General features: G+C 43.7%; 1 protein-coding gene across 2 annotated transcripts in view; it reads left to right on the forward strand.

Annotated features, from left to right (window-relative positions):
• Window positions 1-27,245, forward strand: part of RANBP9 (RAN binding protein 9) — a 94,442-nt gene that overhangs the window by 15,187 nt on the left and 52,010 nt on the right. For both annotated transcript variants that reach the window (XM_051855085.3, XM_089334437.1), the window contains exon 2: window positions 1,786-1,897. In XM_051855085.3, the coding sequence (XP_051711045.3) occupies window positions 1,786-1,897 (112 nt within the window). The remainder of the gene's footprint in view (window positions 1-1,785; window positions 1,898-27,245) is intronic.

Below are 27,245 nucleotides of genomic sequence, written 5' to 3' on the forward strand. Positions count from 1 at the left end.
TTGTAGGCAGTCCTTAGCACCCTGTCCCTCGCTGACTCCTGACTCAGCTACAGCAAAATGGTAATAAATAGTGCCTGCCTCATAGAGTTTTGGATATTAAATGAGTTAAATAATGCTCAGTGCAGTGCCTTTCACTTACCATTAAGCATACACTATTATTATTAAACATATATATTTATACTATATTATACTATTGTTAATTATAGTTAATATAGCCCTAATTTATTATATATATATAAATCCCTTATCCCTAAACGTTTTGGTTACTGTCCTCCAAAGAACAAGCAAAGAAATCATAAAAGCCAGTTGACTTAGGGCTCTAGTTAGATTCTGTGTAGTCAGGGTTTCTTTGGATTTGCTTGTAACTGTCTGGGTGACCTATCCTGGGTAGCTTAGTTGTTTGGCGTATTTGTACTGCAAGCATAATTTGCTTCATTTTCGTTTCTTCAGAAGTGACAATTGGGCAGATGCATGCTGTTATTTTTCTCTGCTGCTTAGTTCAGTATACATTACCTCCATATGTTGAAGCAGGTCTGGGGCATCTATATGTTGCTGCTTCTGCTTTTGTCATCCTGTCCAAGTGTATTGATTCCCTGTGGTCACCAGGCTGGACACTTAACTCTGCCCTTAGCACAAGCTTTCATGGTGATGGAAAGAAGTGGCTGAGTCCATTGAGTATCTGCTGGGTCCTTGTGAACCTGGGCTCATTTGCATAAAGTTAACTGTTTAATGATTGAGTGTGCCCTGGCAATTGGGAAAGTGAATGGGAATGGGAGATAGGATCCAGTTTGTGTGTGATGGTGGTTTCTATCTTATATAATTTTGAGTTAAAAGAAGATACTTAGTTTGAAAAACAGCAGTGATGAATTTGAGAAAGAGAATTCTGCTGCCAGTGAAGCTAACTTTATATTGTGACTGAAGGAGCAACCATAGGGTGCATTGTTTGTAGCATAACCAACTAGAATTAATTGTGATCCAGTGTTGTTTCTCACTCGGTCCTTTTGGGGCGATGGAGACGGTGTCTTACACTGTGGGTTCTTCCTGGCGTGTCACTTCAGCCTCTGTCTATATTTGTTGTTTTTGGACTTTTTCACCTCTTGCTTACTTGACTTTGTTTACATACTGGCTTTCAAGATAACTTTGTTGGGCAAGGGTTTAGGAAGGTTATTGTGATTGAAAGAGACCCTCTGGCATTAGAATTGGGGAATATTTAACTTAAAATGTTTATAAGCTATAATCCAAAGATTTCCTAAAATATCAGCAATGGCATGTTGTTATTTCCTTTCTTAAAAAAGGAAAGTATTAGGGGCTGGCGTTCTGGCATAGGAGGGTAAGCTCCCACCTTTGACACCAGCATCCCCATATAAACATCAGTTTGAGTCCCATTTGCCCACTCCCGGCTGAAGCTAAGAACTAGAATTCAGTTCAGATTGGTGGCAGGGACTCAGGTACCTGAGCCACCCCAGGAAGCTGGACTGGAAGTATAGTAGCCTGGCATCTGATACGGGATCAGGTGTCCCAAGTGGTTTACTGCTGTGCCAGATGCCTGCCTTGGATTCTGAAATCCTAATAAAACTAGTAACGTCAAGAGTTCTGTCTTTAACTTGGGCTGTTTTGCATATTGAATTAATCATAGTGATAAAAGTTTCATTAATTCTTTAATTATTTGAATTGAAAGTAGCAGAAATTGCAGTTAGTCCAGAAGTGTATTTGTTCATGAATTGTTATGAGGATCTTCATTTGGCTCTCTCATTTGACTTTTTTCCCTTACTATTTCATGTGCAGGTCATGGCAAAACCCCAAAAGATGCAGCGTCAGTTCGTGCCACGCATCCAATACCAGCAGCCTGTGGGATTTACTATTTTGAAGTAAAAATTGTCAGTAAGGGAAGAGATGGGTAAGTGTAAATTTTCACAGGAAACATCATTTGCCATTCTTGGATAAGTTTTGATTCTTGATGTCTGATGTAATTGGAAAAGTGGAATCTGAATATTCCAGTGTAGCAAAGTGGATGGATCTGGTTCTGCTTAAATACTAGTTGAAGCTGAAGCTTGAATTGATGATATTAACTGAGTTTTTCTGGTTGGTTTATCACTAAAATGGAGAATTGGAATTAAACAGTAGAGGGACAGTGACTCATTTTCCATATCTTACGTTGTCTTTTTTTGAATTCTGAGGAGTTAAATCGTCTCAAAGCTAGTATCCAGAGCTGGTAGATGATTCATGTGTCTCTAACAGGGTTTGGGGTTTTGGATTTCAGACTTCAGGGGAGAGTGCAGGTGTGTGCGCTCAGCTGGAAGACCTCCCCAGAAGCTAGGGTGTGGTTTCACATGAAAACTCCTCCGTAGATGTGAACCAACTGTTGTATCATTGATATTTAATTTGAGATCAGTATGTACATCAGAATCATTTGTGGGATTGTTATGTAGTAGTTGAACCTTATCCCCAAAGTTCCTAAGTCAGAATTTTTCAAAGTAGAATTTTGGGGAAGACAGGCATTTTGCAAAAGCTCCATGGAGAATTTCGGTACATTTCCATAGTAAACAGCCACTATGTGGATTCGCTAGATTTATCCTACAGTGTTTCCTGACAACTTCATTTGGTATCACAGATCCCTTAAGGCAGCCTTGGAGTCAGTTGTCCAGCTACCAAGGCAGAGCTGTTGGCCCGCGTGAATAAGTGGACCTGCAGTTGGGGTCAGCTATTCGACCTCTTAGTGGTCCTCCTGTGTGGTAGTCATTAAAGTGCTTTTACTTTATTTGCTGAATATTCTCAGTGTCAACAGTATGAAAAGCAGAAAAAGAAATCTTGGAATTCAGTGACAACTTTTTATTTAACTGGGGGTGATTGAACCAAAGATAAAAATCAGGGACACCAAGGCTGAAGTGGGAGCGCGAGGCCTGAGGCTGAAGTGGGGCATGGTTGTAGCCGTTTCTGCTCTCCAGGCTGCATCCTCAGCTGGTTCCTTTTGTACTTCATAATGCTGGTGATGCCCTTGAGGATCCTTGGGATTGTCTTCACCTTTTGCTCTTCTTAGTCTTTCTGTACATGAGCTTGACTTTCTATTTTCATGGCTGCAAATAATGGGACATCTCTCAGATCTAATATTTCAGATTATTTCCTTGAGCTCCAGACCATTATATCTAACCAAATGTTTGCACTTGATTTCACCACAGGCATTTAAATTTAGTTTGTTAAAATCTTTCTCTTGGGGGCCGGTGATGTGGCGTAGCTGGTAAAGTCGCTGCTTGCAGTGCCAGCGTCCCATTTGGGCGCTGGTTCGAGTCTCGGCTGTATCACTTCCGATCCGGCTCTCTGTTGTGGCCTGAGAAAACAATGGAAGTCGGCCCAAGTTCTTGGGCCCCTATACTGCCTGGGAGACCCAGAGGAATCTCCTGGCTTCGGTTTGGTGGAGTTCCAGTTGTTGCAGCCATCTGGGGAGTGAACCACAGATGGAAGACCTCTCTCTCTCTGCCACTCTGCCTTTCAAATAAATAAATAAATCTAAAACAGCAACAACTTTCTCAACCAGTCGGTTACTGGATCCACTATTTTTTAAAAGACTTAATTAAATAACCTCCAATCCTTTATTTTATTTAATTAAATTAAATACACTCCCATCCTTTGGTTCACTCTCCGAATGCCCATAATGTCTGGGGCTGGGCCAGGGCCAAGCTGGAAGCTGGGACCTCAGTCTGGGTCTCCTGCAGGAGTGGCAGAACCCAGGCACTTGAACCATCTCTGCTGCTACCCAGGAAGCTGGAGTCGGGAGAACAGCTGGGATGGAGGTGTCTTAATTGCTAAGTCAAACAGCTGCCCCCAAATCGGAAACTCATGTGGGTCTTTCGTGATGTGACTAGCTCCTCATTTCTTCTGTAGCCAGGTCCTCACCTTCAAGTTTTAAAATTAGGTATATTTTACAGTTAGTAAAATTTATCCTTTTGTGCCTGTAGCTCTGTGAGGTGTTTTTTTTTTTTTTTTTTTTTTTTTTTTTTTGACAGGCAGAGTGGACAGTGAGAGAGAGAGAGAGAGAGAGAGAGAAAGGTCTTCCTTTGCCGTTGGTTCACCCTCCAATGGCCGCCGCGGCCAGCGCGCTGCGGCCAGCGCACCGCGCTGATCCGGTGGCAGGAGCCAGGAGCCAGGTGCTTTTCCTGGTCTCCCATGGGGTGCAGGGCCCAAGCACCTGGGCCATCCTCCACTGCACTCCCTGGCCACAGCAGAGAGCTGGCCTGGAAGAGGGGCAACCGGGACAGAATCCGGTGCCCCGACCGGGACTAGAACCCGGTGTGCCGGCGCCGCAAGGCGGAGGATTAGCCTAGTGAGCCGCGGCGCCGGCTCTGTGAGGTTTTTGTAAGTACATGCAATTATGTAAGCATCACCACAGTCAATAAATGGGACATTACCTTCTCCCAACCCCCAGTTCCTCCATCCCCCTTAGTACACACCCTTCCCCTTCTCCAGTTCCTGGCCACACTGGTTGATTTTCCAGTCTGCTTTTGCTCTTTCTTGAATGGTGTGGGAATGGAATTGTATAGTATGTGGCCTTTTAAGTTTGGCATTTTTCACTCACCAAAACACCTTTGAGACGCACCCTGTTGTTGCATGTATTGGGAGAACAGTCCTTGTTGTTGATTGTGTGGATGAGTGGACTACAGCTTGCTTCCCACTTCCCAGTTGTAGGACAGGTTTTGGCAGTTACAGGCATAGCTGCTGTAAACATTTGTAAACGTAAACTTTTATTTGGGTAAATATCGAGGAGTGAAATTGCTGGATCCTAGTTAAGAATATTTTTAACTTTTTCAGAACCTGCCAAATTGTTTTGCATTTCCATCAGCAATGTATGAAGGTTCTTGTTTCTCTGCTTTGATACCTTTTTTTTTTTTTTTTTAAGATTGATTTACTTGAAAGGTGGAGTTACAGAGAGAGAGAGAAAGAATCTTCTATCTGCTGGTTCACTCCCCAAATGTCCGTGATGGCTGGGGCTGGGCCAGTCCGAAGCCAGGAGCCAGGAGCTTCTTCCTGGTCTCCCATGTGGGTGCAGGTGCCCAAGGACTTGGGCCATCTTTCACTGCTTTCTCAGGCCATGCAGGGAGCTGGATCAGAAGTGGAGCAGCTGGGACTCAAACCGGCGCCCGTATGGGATGCTGGCCTCCAGGAGGAGGCTTAATCGTCAGAGGCCACAGTGCCAGCCCCTGCCTTGTTACTTGATATAATACTTGGTGTATTGTCAAGTTTTTTTTTCTTGAATTTTAGTCATTACAGGGGCACATAGTAATTTCTTGGTGTGGTTTTCATTTACATTTCCCTAGTGATTAATGATGTTGAAAAAGCTCTTACATCTCACCTGCCCTTCACTGTGTTCCTGCTGCTCATGCCCCAGTTCTCCAGGCCTGCAGTCACCTCTTTCCTCCCTGGCTGCCTGACCAGTCTTCAGGTCCTACTTTAGGAGTACTTTTTTGTGGTACTTTCTCCTCCCCAAAATAGTATTGTGTCTTTTTATGCGTCCTTTACATCTTGGACAGAATAATTATATTAATTACACTTTGAATTGCTGACTGGTATATGACTGTCCAGATTCAAGGGTAGAAAATTACCTTTCTGTAACTCCAGTACTTAATTTGTAGCTAGGATTTAGATGACTGAATAAATGTATAGATGAGGAAGAGCAGAACCAGGTATATGTGCCTGGAGAAAAGTATTGTATTTCTTTTGTCAGATTTCCTTTATCTCAGGTACACAAGGTTCTAGGTCTAATCCAGTGCCTTTGGAACAGAAAAACAATTGATTTATGAAAAAGAAAAGTAAGTCATCTTGATAATTTTGACCATATACCTTTGTGGAAAAAGTATTGAACTATATCAGATGATTTAGAAATTCTTCCTTAAAATTGCAACATCTTTGTAAAGAATGGGACAGAAAGAGCAGCTTTCATTTGCAATGATTCCTGCGTATCTGATAGTTGATTATACTTAATTTATAATTGAATTTCCTTTTAAACATTGCATTTATCCAGGATTAGGCAGTTAAATAGTTAAATATTTGGATCTGAGATCTCAGTTTCTTTTCCTTTTTTTTTTTTTTTAAAGATTTATATATTTATTTGAAAGGCAAAGTGAAAGAGAGAGACAGCTGCTGGTTCACTCCCCAAATGCCCGCAAGAGCCAGTGCTGAGCCAATGCCAGGATCTAAAATTCCATCTGCATCTCCCAGGATGGCAAGAGCTGGATTGGAAGTGGAGTGACTGGGCTTGGACAGGCATCCCAATGTAGGCATCCCAAGCCGCAGCTTAACGCTGGGCCATAACATACAGACCTGAGAGCCCCTGTTTTGTTGTGAAGTTGTCTGTCATTGACGTGAAATGAAATTCATGACATGTCATGAATTGCCTCTTTGAGGAAGTAGAAGAAAGCAGAGGTATCACGCATTTGAAAAGACTTAAGTTACCCTGCAATATGCGTTACTTCTGGGTCTGCTGTGGGAAATGAAGCATATGATTGTGATTGTTCCTTGCGTTTCTTTTTATGTAAAAGTAAGGCTGAGGGACAGGCCTTTGGCCTAGCAGCTGAGCTGCTGGTTGGGAGGCCTGCGTCCCAGAAGAGGACTTTGTTTTCATCCTGGCTCCAAGTCCAGCTTCCTGCATGTGTGCCTGTACCAGGGACACAGTGGTTGGGACTCTGAGTTCCTGACTCCTGGCTTTAGTCTGGCTCAGCCCTGGCTTTTGTGGATGTTTGAGGAGAGGACTAGTGGATGAGTTCGCTCTGTCTCTCTGTCTCTCTGTCTCTCTCTCTCTCTCTCTCTCTCTAATTCGCTACCTCTGAAATACAGTTCTGAAAATATTTTTTAGGAAGCCATTTTAAAGAAAATTTGCTTTTTGGACTGAAAGACTATATCATTTTCTGCCTTGGATTTTCATTTAAACTCAGCAGTTTTTGTATTTACAAGATAAGTTTAATTAAAACAAAACAGCCTATCACAAATTTGTGATTAATTTAGAAATAAATTTTTTTAGTGCATTTCACAGTGAATAAGTAAATCTAAATCGATTATCTTACCTGTATGCGTTTTTTTAGGATATGTATTTGAGGAGTTTACACTTACTCTGTATTTTTGTCAGTGATCATTGTGACTGTTGAGATGTATTTCTTAAACAAATTTGTGTCTTTTAGATGTAGTTCAGGAATTTCATTCATGTTTATGCATAATTATAGGGCCATAGAGGTATAGTTAATTCTAAATATGAGATAATGAATTTTTTATTTGAGAAGTTTTAAAATTGTGATTTATTATGAGTGTAGTAATTTTAGCTCTTCAAACAAACACATTGAAGCCACTCTTTGACAGTGATTCAGGAAAAATTGGCAAGTAATTCAGTCTGTTCTATTTCTAAATTCTGATAATAAAGAGCACTCTTTCACAATGTTCCTTCTGTGTTCGCTGACTTTGTAGATTATTTCTTGGTGGGACTGGAAAAGAAATAAAGGCTCTAAAAACTAGTTGGCCCTTTTCTTTCTTGTCTCCATCAGCTGCAAATACAGATTGAGGAAATGTGAATAAAGAGTGGTTGATGCACTTGCTAGTTTAACAGTGTTGCACACCTGTGATGACTGCATTATCAGCAGCTGATGGGTATAAAAAAGAAATTATTTCATCTTATAGTTCTAACAGAGGATCCTACCTGTAGTAGAAACTCAATGAATACGTTGAGTGAGCTGAATGTATTCTTTGCCTTCAAGCAATATCACGTTTAATAATTGGAAGGGATAGTGGGGCATGGGGGGAGCAGGTTTATGCTGATAAATCTAGATTAAGACATCATACACTGAGTACTTTAAGAATGAGACCTATAATATATGGAGGACTTCAGACAGAGTAATTCCGCCTCAAGGAAGCAGATTTATAAAGGAAGCAATATTTGATAGGCTCCATAAAACAAATAAGAATTTGAGAGGTTCTGTTGGGGAAGAAAGTTCCAAACTAGTGAATGTCTGGAACAGTCTCATGGAGAAGAGTGGAACTCTGTGGCCTTCAGCAGAGGTATGTGCTTCAGTATTATTGTGAACTTAAGGGGTATGATGCAGAGTTTGTAGCACTAAGACTGGAACTAGGTATTAGCCAGTCTTGATGATAGTCTAAGGTGGAATACTGTAGGTGGTGGGGAACCGTCGGTCTTTCTGTGATATGATACCTGGAATAGAAAGACAGTACCAAGTGGGAAGTGGACGCAGTGTGCCGTGGCGGTGTCCAGGATGCCTTTAGAGAATAGGCCTAAAGGTGGGAGTTAGGAGGGATTGTGATAGAGATCTTATGTGATAGGTACTAGGCTAAGAACCTAGCATGGCAAGTATGCAGGGCTGAAGACAGGACTGAAATGGGGTCCCTACCTTGGCAGGTAAGAAGAGAAGTGAATATGTAAATAAATAATTAAATGAAATGTTGAGTAGTAGACATCAACAGCCTGGAGAAGTATTGTGGAAGAAGTGGCCAGCTGTTGTGGGAGATGGGGTGGTGACCAGGGAAAGCTTCATGGAAAGCTCCCATTGAAGAGGAGTAGTTCACACACAAGTCTCTGCTTCCCTACACTTCAGTCACACTCTTAGCCCCTTAGACCAGCTTCTTGGCGTCCTTCCTGAGATTGTGTTTTACTAAAAAAAATGAATAGCTGTTTGAGAAACTGACTAGTTGCTTTTGTTGAGATATTGAGTGGTAATTTAAATCTTGGCTCTCTTCTTTACTAGTTTTGTGTTTATTAGCAAAACTTCTTTTTAAAGGTTTATTCATTTATTTAACAGGCAGAGTGACAGAGAGAGAAGCAGAGACAGAGCTTTTCCATCCACTGGTTCACCCCCAAACTGGCCTGGATTGGGCTGGGCTGGGCCAGCTGGAAGTCAGAAACTTCATTTGGGTCTTGCACATGGGTGCAGGGGCCCAAGCACTTGGGCCATCCTGCCCTGCCTTCCCAGGTGCATTAGCAGGGAGCTGGATCGGAAGTGGAGCAGCTGGGACTCGAACCGGCACCCATCTGGGATGCTGGTTTTGCATGCGGTGGCCTAACCTTCTATGCCACAATGTCTGCTCCAGGAGTTAACCTTTTTAAAGCTTATTTATTTTATTTGTGTATATGAGAGAGAGAATACCCATCTGCTGATTCACTCCCCAAATGTCCTCAAGGGCCTGGGGAGGAGGTGGCAACTCATTCTGTGTCATAAGTGTGGGTGACTGAGTCCCAGCTACTTAAGGTAATACATGCTGCCCTCCAGGGTTTAATTAGCAGGAAGCTGGAATCAGAAGCAGGGCTAGGACTAGAACTCCTGCGTTCTACCAGGGGTGCAGGCATTCCATCCAGAATCAGCTGCTGGACAAAGGCTCTCCCCTGGTGGTTACCTTTATCTTTCAGGCGCTAGCTTTTTTCTTTTCTTTGTTTAATATTTGTTTATTTTCATCTAGTTGAAAGAGTGACACAGAGAGACCTTCCATCTGCTGTTTTATCCCCCGAATTTCTGCAGCAGTGGGAGCTGGAACAAGCCAAAACACAGAGCAGGGAACTCCATTTGGGTCTCCCACGTGAATGGCAGAGACCCACGTACTTGAGCCATCATATGCTGCCACCCAGAATGTGTTGTCAGGAAGCTGGATGGGAAGCAGAGGATCCGGTATTTGGACAGGTGCTCCAGTATGGGTAGAGGCATCCCAGTGGTGGCTTAGCCAGCTTGGCCACAGCACCCACACCTTTCAGATGCTAGTTTTAAGCAACAGGGTGATGTGGTTGGATTTGTATTTTAGATAGGTAATACGGAAAATAAACCTGAAACTGAGATCATGAACATTAGTGGGGTTGTTGTAATAATTAACTGAGCATTTGATATGTGTAGTGAGGTTACTGAGGGCAATAGATTTGTCAAATGATCATGCATCTCTTAATCATGACTTGTTCTGAGAATCATGTCTTTGTATGACCCTTGTAGTGTGTACTTAGACAAACTGAGATGGCTACAACGTCACTAGGGATGTGGTCCTACATACAGTCTGTTGACTGAAATGTCATTATGTGATGTGTGATGTTTTTGGGATGTTTACCTCTGTGAAACTTGATTAGGAAATGAGAGAGGCAGGAGTAGCTGACGAAAATGAGAGGGAGGCAGCGGGAGGGTTGGCTGGGGTAATTCCTGGGTTTCTGTCTTTGATGATTAAACAGATGATGCTATCACTAAACTGAATGGAAAATAGTGGAGGGCAGTGGATCTTCAAAGTTGAGGATGATGGGAAGAGTGTTTGAATTGGTTTGTAGTAAGCCTTTGCTAACGTGGGATTTAGGAGAGAGAGCAGAACTGCAGGTGGTTTTGGAGCCCTCAGAATGTACTGAAGCCATGTGAATTGTTAGCAGCATTGCAGGATGAGTGTGTAGTGTCCGGAAGAGGGCCAAGGATGGACACGTGCAGTGCCACAACAAAGACTGTAGGAGGAGAGGGCCGCTGACTATGTTGAGGAGGAGTGGGGAGAGCATGACATGTCGCAAGCCACGGAAGTCAACTCAGGGGAGCCTTCTGGTCTGTCGTTTAGGTAGTTGTTGGTCTTTGTGATAGCAGTTTCCTTAAAGTTGTGTTGGAAACAACAGCGTCTTGGCAGTGTGTCCAGGAGTTAGAGGTAAAAGAATTTACCTGTTGACTAAGTAGCTTTGTTGCAGTTATTTCACAATCCATTTTGATTTGAAGACTCCTGTTTGAAGATTGGAAAATGGAAAAGTACAGACAGATAGGAGGAATAAAACTATCCACAGGCTTTTTTTTTTTTTTAGATTTATATATTTGGGGCTGGCACTGTGGCACAGTAGGCTAATCCTCCACCTGCAGCAACCGGCATCCCATGTGGGCACTGGTTCTAGTCTCAGCTGTTCCTCTTCCAATCCAGCTCCCTGTTGTTGCCTGGGAAAGCAGTAGAAGATGACACAAGTCCTTGGGCCCCTGCACCCATGTGGGAGACCGGGAAGAAACACCTGGCTTCTGGCTTCAGATGGGCGCAGCTCCGACCATTGCGGCCATTTGGGGAGTGAGCCCATGGACCAAAGACCCTTTTCTCTGCCTCTCCCTCTCACTGTCTGTAACTCTACCTTTCAAATAAATACATAAATCTTTTTTTAAAAAGATTTTTAAAAAAATCTTTAAATTTTTAAAAAATCTTTAAAGAAGATTTTTTTTAAATCTTTTTTTAAGATTTTAAAAAAATTCTTCTTTTAAAAAAAGATCTATGTATTTATTTGAGAGGCAGAATTACAGAGAGAGAGAGAGAGAGAGAGAGAGAGAGAGAGAGAGAGAGAGGTCTTCCATCCACTGGTTCACTCCCCAAGTGGCCACACGGCCAGAGCTGAGCCAGTCGAGAGCCAGGAGCCAGGAGTTTCTTCCCAGTCTCAGGCTTTCCCAGGCCACAGGAGAGAGCTGGATCTGAAGTGGAGCAGCCGGGACTTGAACCAGTGCCCATATGGGATGCCAGAACTACAGGCCCTGACTTTATTCATTATACCACAGAGCTGGCCTACACAATTTTTTATTTTGAGAGAGCGCAAACGCTATAGCTCCCATCCATTGATTTGCTCCCTAAATTCCGTCAACAGTTGGGGTAGGGCCATGTCTAAGCCAAGAGCAAGGAACTTATCCAAGTTTTCTGTGTGGGTTTTGGGGACCCACCCATTTAAGCCGTCATTCCTGTTTCCCAGGATACAACTTAGCAAGAAGCTGGAATTAAGAGCCAGAGCCGCAGGTTGAATGTAAGCACTTAGATGTGAGACATGGTTGTCTTATTTGTGAAGCCACATGGCCACCCTCTGTTCATAACCACATTCAGTACTTACAGAATGAACCAAATGTGAGGTATGGAGTTGGGTTATATCCTTATTTACATTTTGAAACCAAAGGTGGTGGGAGCTGCATTTCTGGTGGAGAAGAAAGTGAAATATTTAATAAGGCACTTAGGGAATGTGGGGGAAATGACCAAGAGATATGTAACTCAGATTATTCTTGAGTTGGTAATTTTCAGCAAGGTTGAAGTCTGAAATTACCCTTGCCTCTTCCTCTGTCAGTTATTTCATACCCAACACATGTAGGTAGATTTTTTTAAAGAACTTTTTTTCCCCAGTTACAAAATAATGCATTCTTAATGTAAAAGGAAAAATTAGTCAAATCTTGTGAAGTAGAAAACAGCATTAATATTTTTAAAGTATCTACAACCCTACTATCTTGTCTAACATATCCTAATTACATTTTTGAAAAAGATTTATTTATTTGAGAGGCAGAGTTACAAGAGAGAGAGAGATCGTCCATCTGCTGGTTCACTCCCCCAAATGGCTGGAGCCGAGTAGGAGCCAGTAGCTTCTTCCAGGTCTCCCCCATGGGTGCAGGGGCCCAAGCACTTAGGGCATCTTCCACTGCTTTCCCAGACCATCAGCTGGGAGCTGGATCAGAAGTGGAGCAGCTGGGACTCGAACCAACACCAATGTGGGATGCTGGTGCCACAGGTAGAGTCTTAACCTACTGTGCCACAGCTCCGGTTCCCCTAATTATATTTTAGGATATATTCTGTAAGTGTTTTTTGACTGTTCAAACTGATAACCGCAATAGTCTGAGGAAAGAAAACTGTCGTTAGATGTGTTTGCAATGCATAAAAGGAATTTTTTAAATGTTATTCTCAGGTGGGTATTTGGCATCACCGGTCAGATGCCTGAGTTTGATTCCTGGCTACAGCTCTCAGCTCCAGCTTCCTGCCATTGTAAGATCCTGGGAGGCAGCAGGTGATGGCTCAGGTAGTTGGGTCTTTGCCAAGAACGTCAGAGACTGGGTTGAGTTCCTAGCTCCTGGCTCCCAGTTTTGACTTGGCTTAGCCCTGCACTGTGGTGGACAGCTGGGAAGTGAGCTGACAGTTAAAAGCTTGCTATGTCTCTGATTTTTAGAAAAGGTTTTCTCCTTCCTTTTCTCCTTTCTTTTCCCCTTCCCCTTTCTTTTCCCCTTCCCCTTCCCCTTCCCCTCCCCTTTCCCTCCCCTTCCCCTCCCCCTCCCCTCCCCCTCCCCTCCCCTTCCCCTCCCCCTCCCCCTCCCCTCCCCTCTCCTTTCCTTTCCTTTCCTTTCCTTTTCCAGGCAGAGTTAGTGAGAGAGAGAGACACAGAGACAAAGGTCTTCCTTCCGTTGGTTCATCCCCCCAAATGGCCGCTACTGCAGGCGCACTGTGCCGATCTGAAGCCAGGAGCCAGGTGCTTCCTCCTGGTCTCCCATGTGGATGTAGGCCCCAAGCACTTGGGCCATCCTCCACTGCCTTCCCGGGCCACAGCAGAGAGCTGGACTGGAAGAGGAGCAACCGGGACTAGAACCCGGTGTGCTGGTGCCGCAGGCGGAAGATTAGCCAAGTGAGCCATGGTGCTGGCCGAAAAGGTTTTCATGTTACCATTACTTATACTTCCACTTTAATATCAGTTTAATTAAGATTTCAGAAAGTCCCATTTTAATAATTTCTCAAAAACAATCATTCAGTGTAAGTTTAAGGCTATGAAGCTTTCTTGAATGATTGTATTAATAAACTCACTTTATTTTAAAAAAAAGATTTCTTTATTTGAAAGAGTTACACAGAGAGAAGGAGAGGCAGAGAGAGAGAGAGAGAGAGAGAGGTCTTCCATCCACTGGTTCACTCCCTAATCGGCCGCAACAGCTGGAGCTGTGCCAATCTGAAGCCAGGAGCCAGGAACTTTTTCCAGGTCTCCCACGCGGGTGCAGGGGCCCAAGGACTTGTGCCATTTTCTACTGCTTTCCCAGGCCGTGGCAGAGAGCTGGATTGGAAGTGGAACAGCCAGGACTCAAACTGGTGCCCATATGGGATGCTGGCACTGCAGACTGTGGCACCGGCCCTAAACTCACATTTTTGAGAACAAGAAAAACCATTTATAACCCATCTGTTTGTCTCTGATATATCGAGTGCTTATGTTGTACCTGAGTTAGTGCAAACAGGAGCACCACACATTGATAAAATTTGATGGTCCTTTATTGCTGGCGGTGGAGAGTGTGGGTTCATGCCCTAACGAACTCTTGACCCCAAGCCCAAAGCAACGGGGTTTATGAAGGCAAAAACCACAGAAACAGGGGAACATATGGTTACTGGGGTCCAGCTAACCTAAAGCCTGTGTGAAACTAATATATATTATAATCTCAACAATTTCATTTATAATCTTGACATTAATCCAGGTATTGGTCTAAATCATTTGTGGGACATAGGCAAAGCCTATCTGTTTTTAAGCTTGAGCAATCATGTGAGGGGGTTTCTATGGTTTGCCAAGTATGATGTAGTGGACTGCTATTGTCTGAGTGTTTTAGGTCACAGTTTCAGACTGGGGTGCTTTCTCAAGATGGAGTCTCAGGTGCTCCAAAATGGAGTCCCTGCTGTCAGGGTGTTACTTCACTTGTTATTTGACTACTGCTGGAATAACTTAGGTGAAAGTAATCATTATGACATGAGAAATTGTTGGTTTCAGAACTTTTGATTTTCTGCAGATGGCTTGGCAGTTTAGGTTGGTTTTTCAGGAGGTGTGGTGGAAATGCTCTGAGGAGCTGCGGAACAGGGATCGTGGTGGGGCGTGAGAGCAAGCTGGTGCAGAGCGGAACTTCATCCCGGTGCGACTGGTGGTGACAGGTCGTGCAGGGCCCAAGCAGTTTCCCTCCCCAACATCTGAGGACACAGGGAGGATTTAATGTGCCTACCACCTGTGTTTTATTAAAATATTCTTTTTTATTTAATTGAGAGATGCAGAGCTCTCCCATTCACTGATTCAATCCCAAAATGCCCACAACAGCTGGGGTTAGGCCAGGCCAAAGCCAAGAAGCAGGAGTTCAATCCAGGTCTCCCACGTGGTAGCGAGAACCCAAGTACATGGGCTGTGAGCTGCTGCCTCCAGGGTGCCTTTGGCAGAAATGGAATTTCTACTTCTGGAATTGGGTGTGGAGCTGGAATTTCTACTTCTGGAATTGGATGTGGAGCTGGTTCTTGAACCCAGGTTCCTGGATATGGAATGTGGGTGTCCCAGGCAGCCTGTCTTAACTGCTGTGCCATATGCCTGGGTTCTAGAGTTAAGATTTTGCTGTGTTTGCGTCACCATAAATCTGCCCTTCTATCAACTCATGTTTTAGTGCATTTCAAGTAAGTTGCGGTTTCCAAATCAGTTTTACTGAAAATCTGTAAGTTTACACTTAAGTCCTTTTACTTATTCTGAAAACTTTGTTTCAAATATTAATATAATCACATCTTTGCTGCATCGTAGGATATGCCTGTACATTTCCAAATTAAAGTGACAATTTAATAGTAAGAATATTTTGTGCTGTGATTTCTTTACAGTTTTGGTTTTGTCCTGGTCTTGAGTAGTTCCCGCTAAGAATAGATATTTGGAATACTGTGTTTTATGTATTTTACTTTATTTTATATTTTGAAATTTATTTATTTGAGAGTGAGCGAGCTCCCATCTGTTGGTTCACTTGCCAGATGGCTGCAGTGGCTGGGCCTGAGGCAAGGTGGGAGCTGGGAGCTGGAGCTCAGGGCAGGTCTCCCATTTGGGCAGGGACTTAACCACAGCCACTTGAACTGTCACCTGCTACCTCCTGGGCTGTTAACATTTAGTTTCTGTTACATTTACCTGAGCCTTCCATGTGGGTGGCAGGGGACAAAGCACTGGGGCCATCTTCTGCCTTCCCAGGTGCATTGGTAGGAGCTGGATCAGAAGCAGAGCAGCTTTGACTAACTGGGGCTCCAGTTATGGCCTGTTAGTGTTGTAGTCGATGGCATAACCCACTGCACCACAGTGCTGGTCATGCATTTTAATTTTAATTTTTGCTGCTTTAATTAGGCAAAACTTTTCTGTTATTTCAGAATTAAAACTGTAAGCCAAGGTACTTCACTTCATCTTTGTTTCCTCTTTTATTGGCTTATCTTCCTATTATTCCATTTTGAAAATGTAGATGGGGTCAGTGCTGTGATACAGTAGGTAAAGCCACCACCTGTGATGCTGGCACCCCATATGGGTGTCAGTTCAAGTCCTGTATGCCCCACTTCTGATCCAGCTCTCTGCTAAAATGCCTGGGAAAGCAACAGAAGATGGCCCAAGTGCTTGGGCCCCTATACCATGTGGGAAAGACCAAGAAGAAGCTTCTGGCTTTGGATTGGATTGACCCAGCTCTGGCTGTTGCAGCCATTTGGGGAATGAAGTAGCAGATGGAAGATCTTCTCTTTCTGTACCCCCACCCCGGTTTCCCCACTCCATAGTTGGTTAAAGCTCTGGCCTACAGCACTGGTCTCCCATATGGGTGCCAGTTCAAGTCCTGGCTGCTCCACTTCCAATCCAGCTCCCTGCTAATGTGCCTGGGAAAGCAGCAGAGGATGGTCCAAGTCCTTGGGCTGCTGCACCCACAGGAGATATCTAGAAGCTCGTGGCCATTCTTGAACAATTGGATGGAAGACCTCCTCCTCCTCCTCCTCCTCCTCCTCCTCCTCCTCCTCCTCCTCTTCCTCCTCTTCCCCATCCCCTCCCCCTCTTCCTCCCCCTCCCCTTCCCCTTCTCCCTCCTCCCCCTCCTCCTCCTCCCCCTCCCCTTCCCCCTCCTCCCCCATCCTCCTCCCCTCCCCCCTCCTCCCCCTCCTCCTCCTCCCCCTCCCCTTCCCCCTCCTCCCCCATCCTCCTCCCCTCCCCCCTCCTCCCCCATCCTCCTCCCCTCCTCCTCCCCCCTCCCCATCCTCCTCCTCCCCCTCCTCCTCCCCCTCCTCCCCCTCCTACCATCACAGCAGCTCAGCTCCAGCCATTGGTGGCCATTTGGGAAGTGAACCATTGGATGGAAGACCTCCTCCTCCTCCTCCTCCCCCCCCTCCCCTAAGTGCCCAAGCACTTGAGCCCTCTTTTGCTGCTTTCCCAGATGTATTATCAAGGAACCAGACAAGAAATGGAGCAGCAGGGAACCCGAGCTGATGCTCATTTGGGATTCCAGTGTTGCAGGCAGTGGTTTGACATTGTGCTACAATGTGGCCCAGTTGTTGGTTTTTGTGGTATTACATTCTGTGCTCTGAAGTTCCTTCTAAGTGCTGCTTTCATGTTTCTATTTTTCCAGCTATGTTTCTTTTGTTGATTTCTAGTTTAATTCCACTGTGATTAGAGTATCTTTTGTATTTTTTTACATTTGTTAAGGTATGTTTTATGGTTCAGAATGTGATGTCTTGGTAATTTTTTTTTAAGCTTTATTTATTTATTTGAAAGGAAGAATTACAGAGAGAGAGGGAGAGACAGAGATCTTCTGTCCGCTGGTTTACTCCCCAGAGAGCCACAGTGACTGGAGCTGGACCCATCTGAAGCCAGGAGCCTAGGGCTTCATCCAGGTCTCCCACGTGGGTGCAGGGGCCCCAGGACTTGGACCATCTTCTACTGCTTTCCAAGGCCGTTAGCAGGGAGCTGGGTTGGAATTGGAACAGCCAGGACTTGAATAAGCGTGCATGTGGGGTGCCAGGGTTGCACGTGGTGGCTTTACCCACTTTACCAGAGTGCAGGCCCTGGTAAATGTTTTTGTGAGCTTAAGAAGAATTTGTATTCTGCTGTTGTTAGATGTAGTGTTCTGTAATGTCCGTGAAAGCCACTTGGTTAATGACAGTACTGTTCAGTTGATTGGATTGTAGTTTTTTTTAAAAGTATTTTTGTATTTTACTTCCTGTTCTATTTGCCAGTTACTAATATGGGTGTGCTGATGTCTTCAGTTATAGTAGTGAACTTACATATTATCTCACATCTTTTAACACTTTGTTGTTAGGTGCAAACATATAAAAGACTGTTTTGTCTTGACATTGATCCTTTATCATTTTGTGATGTTCATCTTTATCCCTGATAAGATTCCTTGTTCTAAATTCTACTCTGTTTGAAGTTAATTTAGCTAGCTCAGCTTTCTTCCCTCCTCTTCCCCCTTCCCCCTTCCCCTTCCCCTTTCCCTTCCCTTTTCTTTCTCAGAGTTACAGAGAGTCAGAAAGGTCTTCCCTCCATCGGTTCACTCCCCAAATGGCCGCCACGGCAGGAGCTGTGCTGATCGGAAGCCAGGAGCTTCCTCGTGGTTTCCCATGCGGGTACAGGGGCCCTAGCACTCGGGCCATCCTCCACTGCCCTCCCGGGCCACAGCAGAGAGCTGGACTGGAAGAGGAGCAAGTGGGACTAGAACCTCGGCGCCCATATAGGGTGCTGGCACCGCAGGCAGAGGACCAACCCAGTGCGCCCCTCAGCTTTCTTTTGATTAGTGTTGCATAGTATATCTTTATCCTGTTACTATGATTTCTGTGTCTGCATTTAAAATGAGTTTTTTGTACATAACATACTGAAGTGTTATTTTCTTTAAACCACTCAATTCTGTCTTTAATTGATATATTTAGTCTGTTTACATTGAAAGGGGCTGGCATTGTGGCGTAGTGGGTAGAGCCACTGCCTTCGACACCAGCATCCCATGTGGGCACCTGCTCAAGTCCCAGTTGCTTCTCTTCCAATCCAGCCTTTTGCTGATTGTCTGGGAAAGCAGTGGAAGATCGCCAAAGTGTTCGGGCCTCTGTAGCAACGTGGGAGACCTGGAAGAAGCTCCTGGCTTTGGACCAGCCTAGCTCCAGCTGTTGTGGCCATTTGAGGAGTGAAGTAGAGGGTGGAAGATCTCTCTCTTCCTATCCGCCCTCTTGCCCTTTCATGCCCACCTCATAGCTCTGCCTTTCAAATAAATAAATACATCTTAAAGGAGAAAAAGTGGTGACTGTCATGGTTGGAGTGCTGTCTACCATATTTCTGGTTCTTGCTCATTGTACTCACTCCTTACTGTGTTTTTCTCCCCATCTACTTATTTCCTTTCTTTGGTTTTAACTGAGCAATTTATTTGATTCTGTTTTTTTCTCCTGCCAATCACTTCTTTTTAAAGTGTTTTTTAATAGTTTCTCTCAGTTTGCATAGACAAGTAGAACTAATCTTAAGTATTTTCAAATGATACTTCATTGCTTCACCGCAGTGGATACCTTAGAACATATACAACCAATTCCTTCTTCTCAGCTCTCTTTTTAAAAAGATTTATTCGTTTATTTGAAAGGAAGAATAACAAGAGGGGGACAGAAGAGGAGGAGAAAGGTCTTCTTTTTTATTTTTTTTATTTTATTTTTTATTTATTTTTTATTTTTTGACAGGCAGAGTGGACAGTGAGAGAGAGAGACAGAGAGAAAGGTCTTCCTTTGCCATTGGTTCACCCTCCAATGGCCACCGCGGCCGGCGCGCTGCGGCTGGCGCACCGCGCTGATCCGATGGCAGGAGCCAGGAGCCAGGTGCTTTTCCTGGTCTCCCATGGGGTGCAGGGCCCAAGCACCTGGGCCATCCTCCACTGCACTCCCTGGCCACAGCAGAGAGCTGGCCTGGAAGAGGGGCAACCGGGACAGAATCCGGCGCCCCAACCGGGACTAGAACCCGGTGTGCCGGCGCCGCTAGGCGGAGGATTAGCCTAGTGAGCCGCGGCGCCGGCCGAGAAAGGTCTTCTAATAAACTGTTTATCTTTTATCCATTAGACCACTGGGGCAGGCGTGAGATGCCTGCATCCCCTGAGTGTCTGGGTTTGGGTTCCAGCTGTGTTCCTGGTTTTAGCTTTCTGCTCATGTGCACCCTGGGAGGGATGACTTAAGTACTTGGGTTCCTATTTTCGGCTCCTGGCTTCTGCCTGGTGCATCCCTGACTGTTGAGGTCATTTTGGTAGTGAAGGAGCTGCTGGGAGCTCTGTCCGTCTCTACTGGGGAGTGAACCAGCAGATTTTTCTCTTGCATGTGTACTCTCTCAAGTAAAATAAAATTTTAAATATTCATGTATTCCTTCTCTCTCTCCTTTTCTTTATGTAGATCCAATTTTGTCACCCGCGTCATTTTCCTTGTCACTAAAGGACTTTTTGAAAAATTATTATTTGACAGGCAGAAAGTGAGACAGACAGATCTGTCTACTGGTTCATTCCCCAAATGACCACAATATCCAGGACTGGGCTTGGGCAAAGCCAGGAGCTTGGAACTCCATTCAGGTTTTCCCTGGGGGTCCAGCTACTTGAACCATCACCTGCTGCCTCCCAGGGAGTGCGTTAGCATTAGCAGGGGGCTGGAATTGAGAGTGGGGCCTGAACCCCAGATGGAGGATTTGGGTGTCTTAGCTGATAGACTAAACACCTGCCCCCTAATGTCTTCACTGCTGAAGAGTCAATTCTCTGGATAGCGGTTTCTAGGTTGGTGTGCTTTTTCTTTCATCACTTAAATATTTCACTCTACTTTTCTTGCTTGTGTGATTTCTAACAACTCTGATAGAATTTTTGTCCTTCTTTTCTGTAGATAAGATAGGTTTTTCTGGTTTCTTCCAAGATTTTTTCCTTGTGTTTGGCCTGGGTTTTGAATATATGATGATGAGTTGTTGATATCTTGATACTTATCCTATTCAGTGTTCTCAGTTTTTGGATTTCTGGTTTGTTGTGTGCCATTACGTTTGGAAGATTCTCAGCCATTATTATTTGACTCCCTTCTTTTGTTGTTTTCCTTTTGCCTTTTCTTCACACATATATCATTCCTTTTTCAAAAGCTTTATTTATTTATTTATTTGAGAGGCAAAGTTACAGAGAGGGGGATAGAGAACTTTTCCATCCACTGGTTCACTCCCCAAATGGCTGCATTGGTCAGAGCTGGGTTGATCTGAAGCCAGGAGCCAGGAGCTTCTTCTGGATCTCCCACATGGGTGCAGAGCCCAAGTGCTTAGACCATCTTTGCTTTTCCAGGCCATAGTAGGGAGCTGGGTAGGAAGAGGAGCAGTCAGGACTCGAACTGGCTACCCATATGGGATGCTGGCACCGCAGACTGGGGCTTTAACCTGTATCACTCCCTTTGTAGTTGTTGCACAGTTCTTCCGTCTTGTTCCAGGTGTTCCATTTGCTTTTCTCTTGGTTATTTCTGTTTGGGAAGTTTCTGCTGCCATCCCAGAACTCACCTATCTTTTCTTGGTTGTGTCTAATCCACTGATAGCTCACCAAAGGCAGTATTCATTTTTATTAGTTTTGACTTAGTTTTGATTTTCTTTCAGTCTTTAGCACATTGATCAGTTGTGTCACATTTCCTGTTTGATCTTCAAGTCCCTGCCAGTCTGAGTGGTTTTGCTGCTAGCTATGTCTGTTCAGATTGTGTTTTTTCTTGCCTTTTACATGTCTTGTAATTTTTTGTTGAAATGTATTGGGTAATAGAAACTGAGGGGAATGGGTCTTTAGTGTGCAGTTTTGTGTGTGGCTCGGAACTAGGCTGTGTTGAATCTTGCTGTGTTGTGTGTGTTGTAGGCGTCAGAGGCTTCATTTTCCTCTAGTTCCTTGTTTTTGTCTTCCTTGTTTTAAGTTTCCCTAGAAACTCTGTATAAGTATTGCTGTTTAGTGCAAGCCTTGTTGATAAGGCATAAAGTGAGGTGTATGTAAGGTGTAAGATGATAGAGTAAGAGGGAGAGAGACCTTCATCGGCTGGTTCACTCCCCAAATGGCTGCAACAGCCAGTGCTGGGCCAGGCCAGAGCCAAGAGCCTGGAACTCCATCTCTATCCCCGTATGCGGGTAGTAGGGGTCCAAGTATTTGGCCATATTTTGCTGTTTTCCTAGACAAAACAGCAAGGAGCTGGATCAGAAGTAGAGCAGACAGGACTTAAACTGACTCTCATATGGGATGCTGGCCTTGTCAGGTGCAGTGGGACACGGATGGGGTAGTAGAGCAGGAAGCCTAGGTTTTAAACTAGCTCACCCTTGGTCTCTAATAATTTATTACTTTTGAAATGTTTCTTCAAGTTACTGAAAATTCTCATTGTCTGAAGTGGGATATGTGCAGTCTAATTTTATTCAAGGTCCTTGCGTTATACTTAAGAGAGGCATTTCAAGAATAGGCAGATACGTGGTGCATACATTTGTAGAGTTTATTCAGAAGGTGAGATCCACATGCAGGTGTAGGTGAGGGGTGGGCAGGAAGGGAAGTGGAGAGCGAGCAGCTCTGCAGCCTCTCTCCTCGTCTGCCAAGAGAAGCGGGCCCCTTCCAGTTGCCAGCCCTAGCATGGCTACGCCCTGTTTACCCATAGCATCTTCACTTGTCTCTTCGGTTTTCCCTAATGTGTTTTGCCTGTGAACTCAGTTCTGCGATGAATCTAAGTGATTGATTATCAGTTGTTGGGGTTTTTTCTGCTGAGGGCAAAATGAGAACTTCTAGACTTTTAACATATCAGGGCAGAACCCAGAAGTCCTCGTTTATTCTGTCTGTGAAAGTTTTATCGAGGTATAATTCACGTACTGATAGAGATGAAGCTCCAAAGCTCTTTGGAGTTTTCTTGACTCCCAAAACTGAGTCTGCTTGCCTGGTGCGCGGAATGCCAGTCTCTGACATTGGGGTGGAGGAAAAGCACAGAGCAAGGAGCTGGGCAGTTACTGTGAATTCCTGAGCTCCCCGAGGGCTTGGGGTGAAGGTTCTTGTGGGTTGTAGTTGGGGTGAGAGGTTCATGTTCAGCACATGTCGGGGTTCCTGGTCGGTTGGTGGTGCTCATGGCTTTCCTTTGATTGGTCGGTGATTGTGTTCTGTAGGGGTGGCCAGGTGGGCTTCAGTTAGTCTGAATCTGCTCTGTACTACCTCATAAGTCCAGTAATGAGGGCCAACTGCCCACGGCCTCAGTTCAGTGATCTAACGTTAGTAAGAAGTTGACTGGAAATCATAAAAGCAGGGCAAGGCTCTAACTAAAGGGAAGGAGGCCAGGAGACTGGAGCCTGATGGTGTCTAGGCACTCTACACCCGCATGGGAGACCAGGAGGAAGCACTTGGCTCCTGGCTTCGGATTGGCGCAGCGCGCCAGCCGTAGCAGCCACTTGGGGGGTGAACCAACGGAAAAAGGAAGACCTTTCTCTCTGTCTGTCTCTCTCTCACTGCTAACTCTGCCTGTCCAAACAAACAAACAAACAAACAAACGAAAAACTTCCAGCTGAAACATGTACAACTAAATAGTGATCCCTCCCAGTCCCAGGAACCACTAGTTTATTTTGTTTTTGTGGATTTGCCTATTCTGGACATTCATATAGTTGAAATCATGAAATATGTGACCTTTTGTTCCTGCTGCTTTATCTTAGTTTAATGTTTTCATGGTCATTCATGTTACAGCATATATCACTACTCTGTTCTTTTTGTTGCTAAATAATACTCCATTGTATGGACATGTCACATGTGTTTTTCCATTCATCAGTTGGTGAAAGGCTATGTTTGCTGTTGTGAGAAATGCAGTTATGAATATTTGTGTTACCTTTTAGTGTGGATATCTATTTATTTCTCTTGGATAGATAACCAGGCTTGTAAGTGCTGGGTCATATGGGAAAAAGCTGTGATTAACAGCCAGACTATTTTCCAAAGAGGCTGAACCATTTTATTTTCCTACCAGCTATGAGAGTTCTGATTTTTCGACATTCTTACCAACACATGTCTTTTTTGTTCTTAGCCATCTAAATATGTGTGAGGTTAAAACCTCAACTATGTTTGATTTTCATTTTGTTATTTACCAATTATGTGGAGCATCTTTTTTTTTTTTTTTAAAGATTTATTTATTTGAAAGGCATAGTTACAGAGACAGAAGGAGAGGCAGAAAAAGAGAGATAGAGACACACACAGAGAGACACAGACACGGAGAGAGGGAAATACCTTCCATGCACTGGTTTACTCCCCAGATGGCCACAATGGCCAGGTCAAAGCCAGAGGCCAGCAGCTTCCTCTAGGTCTCCCATGTGTGTTTAGGGGCCCTAGCACTTTGGCCATCTTCTACTGCTTTCCCAGGCCGTTAGCAGAGAGCTGGATCGGAAGAGAGAGAGAGAGAAGGAGAGACAGAAAGAGAAAGAGAGAGGGAGGAAGGGAGAGAGAGGGAGAGACAGAGGTGTCTTCCATCTGCTGGTTCACACCCCAGTTGGCTGCAATGGCCAGAGCTGTGCTGATCCGAAGCCAGGGGCTGAAGTTTTTTCCAGGTCTCCCACACGGGTGCAGGGGCTCAAGGACTTGGGCCATCTTCTACTGCTTTCTCAGGCTATAGCAGAGAGCTAGATGGGAAGTGGAACAGCCGGGACTAGAACTGGCACCCATATGGGATGCCAGTACCGCAGACAGTGGCTTTACCTGCTGTCCTACAGTGTGGCCCCTCTTGGTTTATTCTTTTTCATGATTATTTTGGTTTGTCTAAGGATTTCCATATGAATTTTATGATGAATTCATCAATTTCTTCAGAAAAAATAAGTGTTAGGATTTTGAAAGGGATTGAGTTGGATCTCTAGATTAATTTGGGGACTGTTGCCTTATTAATAAGATTAACTCTTGTAATCAATATTAGCTATGAATTTTTCATAGATTTTTGTGTCAGATTCAGAAAATTCTAGTTTTTTAGTGTTCAATGTGAAAGGGTGATAGATTTTGTCAAATTCTTTTTCTGTGGCTGTTGCGATGATTATGTGAATTTTGTTCTCTTAACATGATGTATTACATTGATTTTTAGTTGCTAAACCAACCCTGTATCCTTTTGATGAATTCCATTTAGTCATTACGTATAGCTCTTCCTGTGCAGTAGTACATTTGGTTTGCTGGTGATGTCTTGGGGATTTCAGCAGGTGTATTCCTGAGGGGTCTTTCTCTGCGGTTTCCTTGTAATGTCTTTACCTGATTTTGATCACAGGGCAGCACTGGCTTTGCAGGATCAGTTAGGAAGTGTGGCTAACTTTTAGACAAGGCAGAAGGACTCCATCAGTTTTTCTTTATATGTTTGACAGACTTCATAAGTGAGGCCTCTGAGCAGGAGCTTTTCTCTGTGAGAAGTTGTAAAATCATTAGCTAGTCTTAGTAGATCGTATCTGTCTATTAATTTGTCCATTTTAATTTGGCTTCATGGCCTGTTGTTTATAGTGTTTCCTTTTACTTTTTTTCCTCATCCTTTTAGTTTGGTAGTGATCTCTCTTTAAATCTTGATTTCCAGTCATTTGAGTCTTCTTTCTCTTGGTTAGTGTGGAACGTACATTTAGTCTAGGAGCAGCGATTCTGTGTCCCAGGGCTTGATACCTGGTTCCAGCTCCTGACTCTGGCTTCTTGCTGATGCAGACCCTGAGAGACAGTGGTGATGGCTCAGGTAATTGAGTTCTGCCACCCACCCTGGAGAACCACATTGAGTTCCCAGCTCCTGGCTTCAGTTTCTGGCCCAGCCCCCAGCTGGGAGTGAACCAGTAGAAGGGAGTTCTTTCTGTCTCTCTGCCTCTCAAATAAGCAAATAAATAAAGACGTAGAATCTCCTTTTGTACTTTTTCTGTGTGTGTGTGTGTGTGTGTGTGTTTTCACCTGGTCTCTGTTTCACTTATTTCTGCCTTTTTTTTTTTTTTCTAGTTTCTCAAAGTAGAAAATGAGAATATTGATTAGAGATTGTTCCTGATTGGTATAGGTATTTGTAGCTATAGGTTTTCCTCTAAGTACTACATGAGTTGCATTCCATAAATTGTGGTGTGATGGGGTTTTGCTGAAATTGATTTCTAAGGATTTTCTATATTTCCTTATTTCTTCTGTCTTAATTCATTTTTAAGGAGTTTTGTTTTGTTTTTAAATGTAGTGTCAGTGCTATCTTAATTCCACATGGCCGAGGAGTATACCTTCCATGACTTTAATATTTTTATGTTTACTGAAGCTTGTTTTATAGTATAACATGTCCAGAAGAATCTTTTGTGTATGCTGAAGATGTCTGTCTACAGTTGGCTGAGAGTTTTATAGATGCCTGCTAATTGGTTTACTGTTTTGTTCAAGTTTTGTAATTCCTATTCTTCTGTCTAGTTCGGCGCATTATGGAAAGTGTTTCATGAAGTTTCCAATTATTATTTGGAGTTGTCTGTTCTTTTAGTTCTCTTGGTTTTCCTTCAGATATTTTTGCTTATAATTTTTATGTGTTCACTTATAATTTTATGTGTTTTTGATAAATTGGCCCTTTTATCATGATAAAATATATTGCTTTTCTCTAGTAACAAGTTTTACAATCTGTTTTTAACTGATATTAATATAAATTTTCCAGGTCTCATTGGTCTGTTTGCGTGGTTCTCTTCCGTTCCTTTTACTTTTCAGCCTGTTGATGTGTTTGGGTCTGAAGTGTCTCTTGCAGAAAATGTGTATGGTGTTTTTTTAAAGCATATTTTGTGAGCCTCTCTGACTGTTGATTTAAGAATTTTGTTCATTTGCATCTGCTGAAATTACAGGTTGGATTTATAATTGGATTAAAATTACAGATACATAGGGATGATAGGTAAAGTATATGTGTGTCATTTTGATATTTGTTTATGTCTTATGTCTTTTTTTCCTCTTTTCTTCCATGTTGCTCTCCATTGTGTGATTCAGGTATTTTCTAGCACATATCTAAGCATTTGTGGTATCTATAGATTTTTGAGTTGATTTTTGAGTTGAGGATTATTCTGATGATATCTGAAAAGATTGCAGTATGGATTAATAATTTTGTGTGGTAAAGCTGATGCTTAATGTCTCTATTTCTTCTCTTTTGTACTGTTGTTAGACAAATGAAATCTTCACATATTTTAAGCCCACGAAGTTAAAAAGAACAAGAAAATAATAACAGAAAAGAATAAGTTGGTACTTTTTAAAAAGATATTATTTATTTATTTGAGATGTAGAGTTACAGACAGGGGGAAAGACAGAGAGAAAGGTCTTCCATTCGCTGGTTTAGTCCCCAAATGGCTACAACGGTGGAGCTTGACCCATCCGAAGCCAGGAGCCAGGAGCTTTTTCTGGGTTTCCCACGTGGTTACAGGGGCCCAAACACCTAGGCCATCCTCTGCTGCCTTCCCAGGAGCATTAACAAGGAGCTGGATCAGAAGTGGAGCAGCCGGGACATGAACTCATATGGGATGCTGGCGCTGCAGGCGAAGGCTTAATTAGCTCATGACCCCACAGCACTGGCCCGGTGCTGTCTCCTATGTTTATATCTGTAAACACCTTTATATTTTCATTTCTTTGTCTGGATTTGAGTTAGAAGTGTCTTTTTTCCCATTTATATTTCTTGTTTTTCTTTTTAAAGATCTATTTATTTATTTATTTATTTGAAAGACCAAGTTACACAGAGGCAGAGGCAGAGGCAGAGAGAGAAAGAGAAAGGTCTTCCATCTGCTGGTTCACTTCCCAGATGGCCACAACAGCT

The sequence above is a fragment of the Oryctolagus cuniculus genome, chromosome 5, assembly GCF_051225735.1.
Source record: "Oryctolagus cuniculus isolate XC-2025 breed Fujian yellow rabbit chromosome 5, ASM5122573v1, whole genome shotgun sequence".
Classification (NCBI taxonomy): domain Eukaryota; kingdom Metazoa; phylum Chordata; class Mammalia; order Lagomorpha; family Leporidae; genus Oryctolagus; species Oryctolagus cuniculus.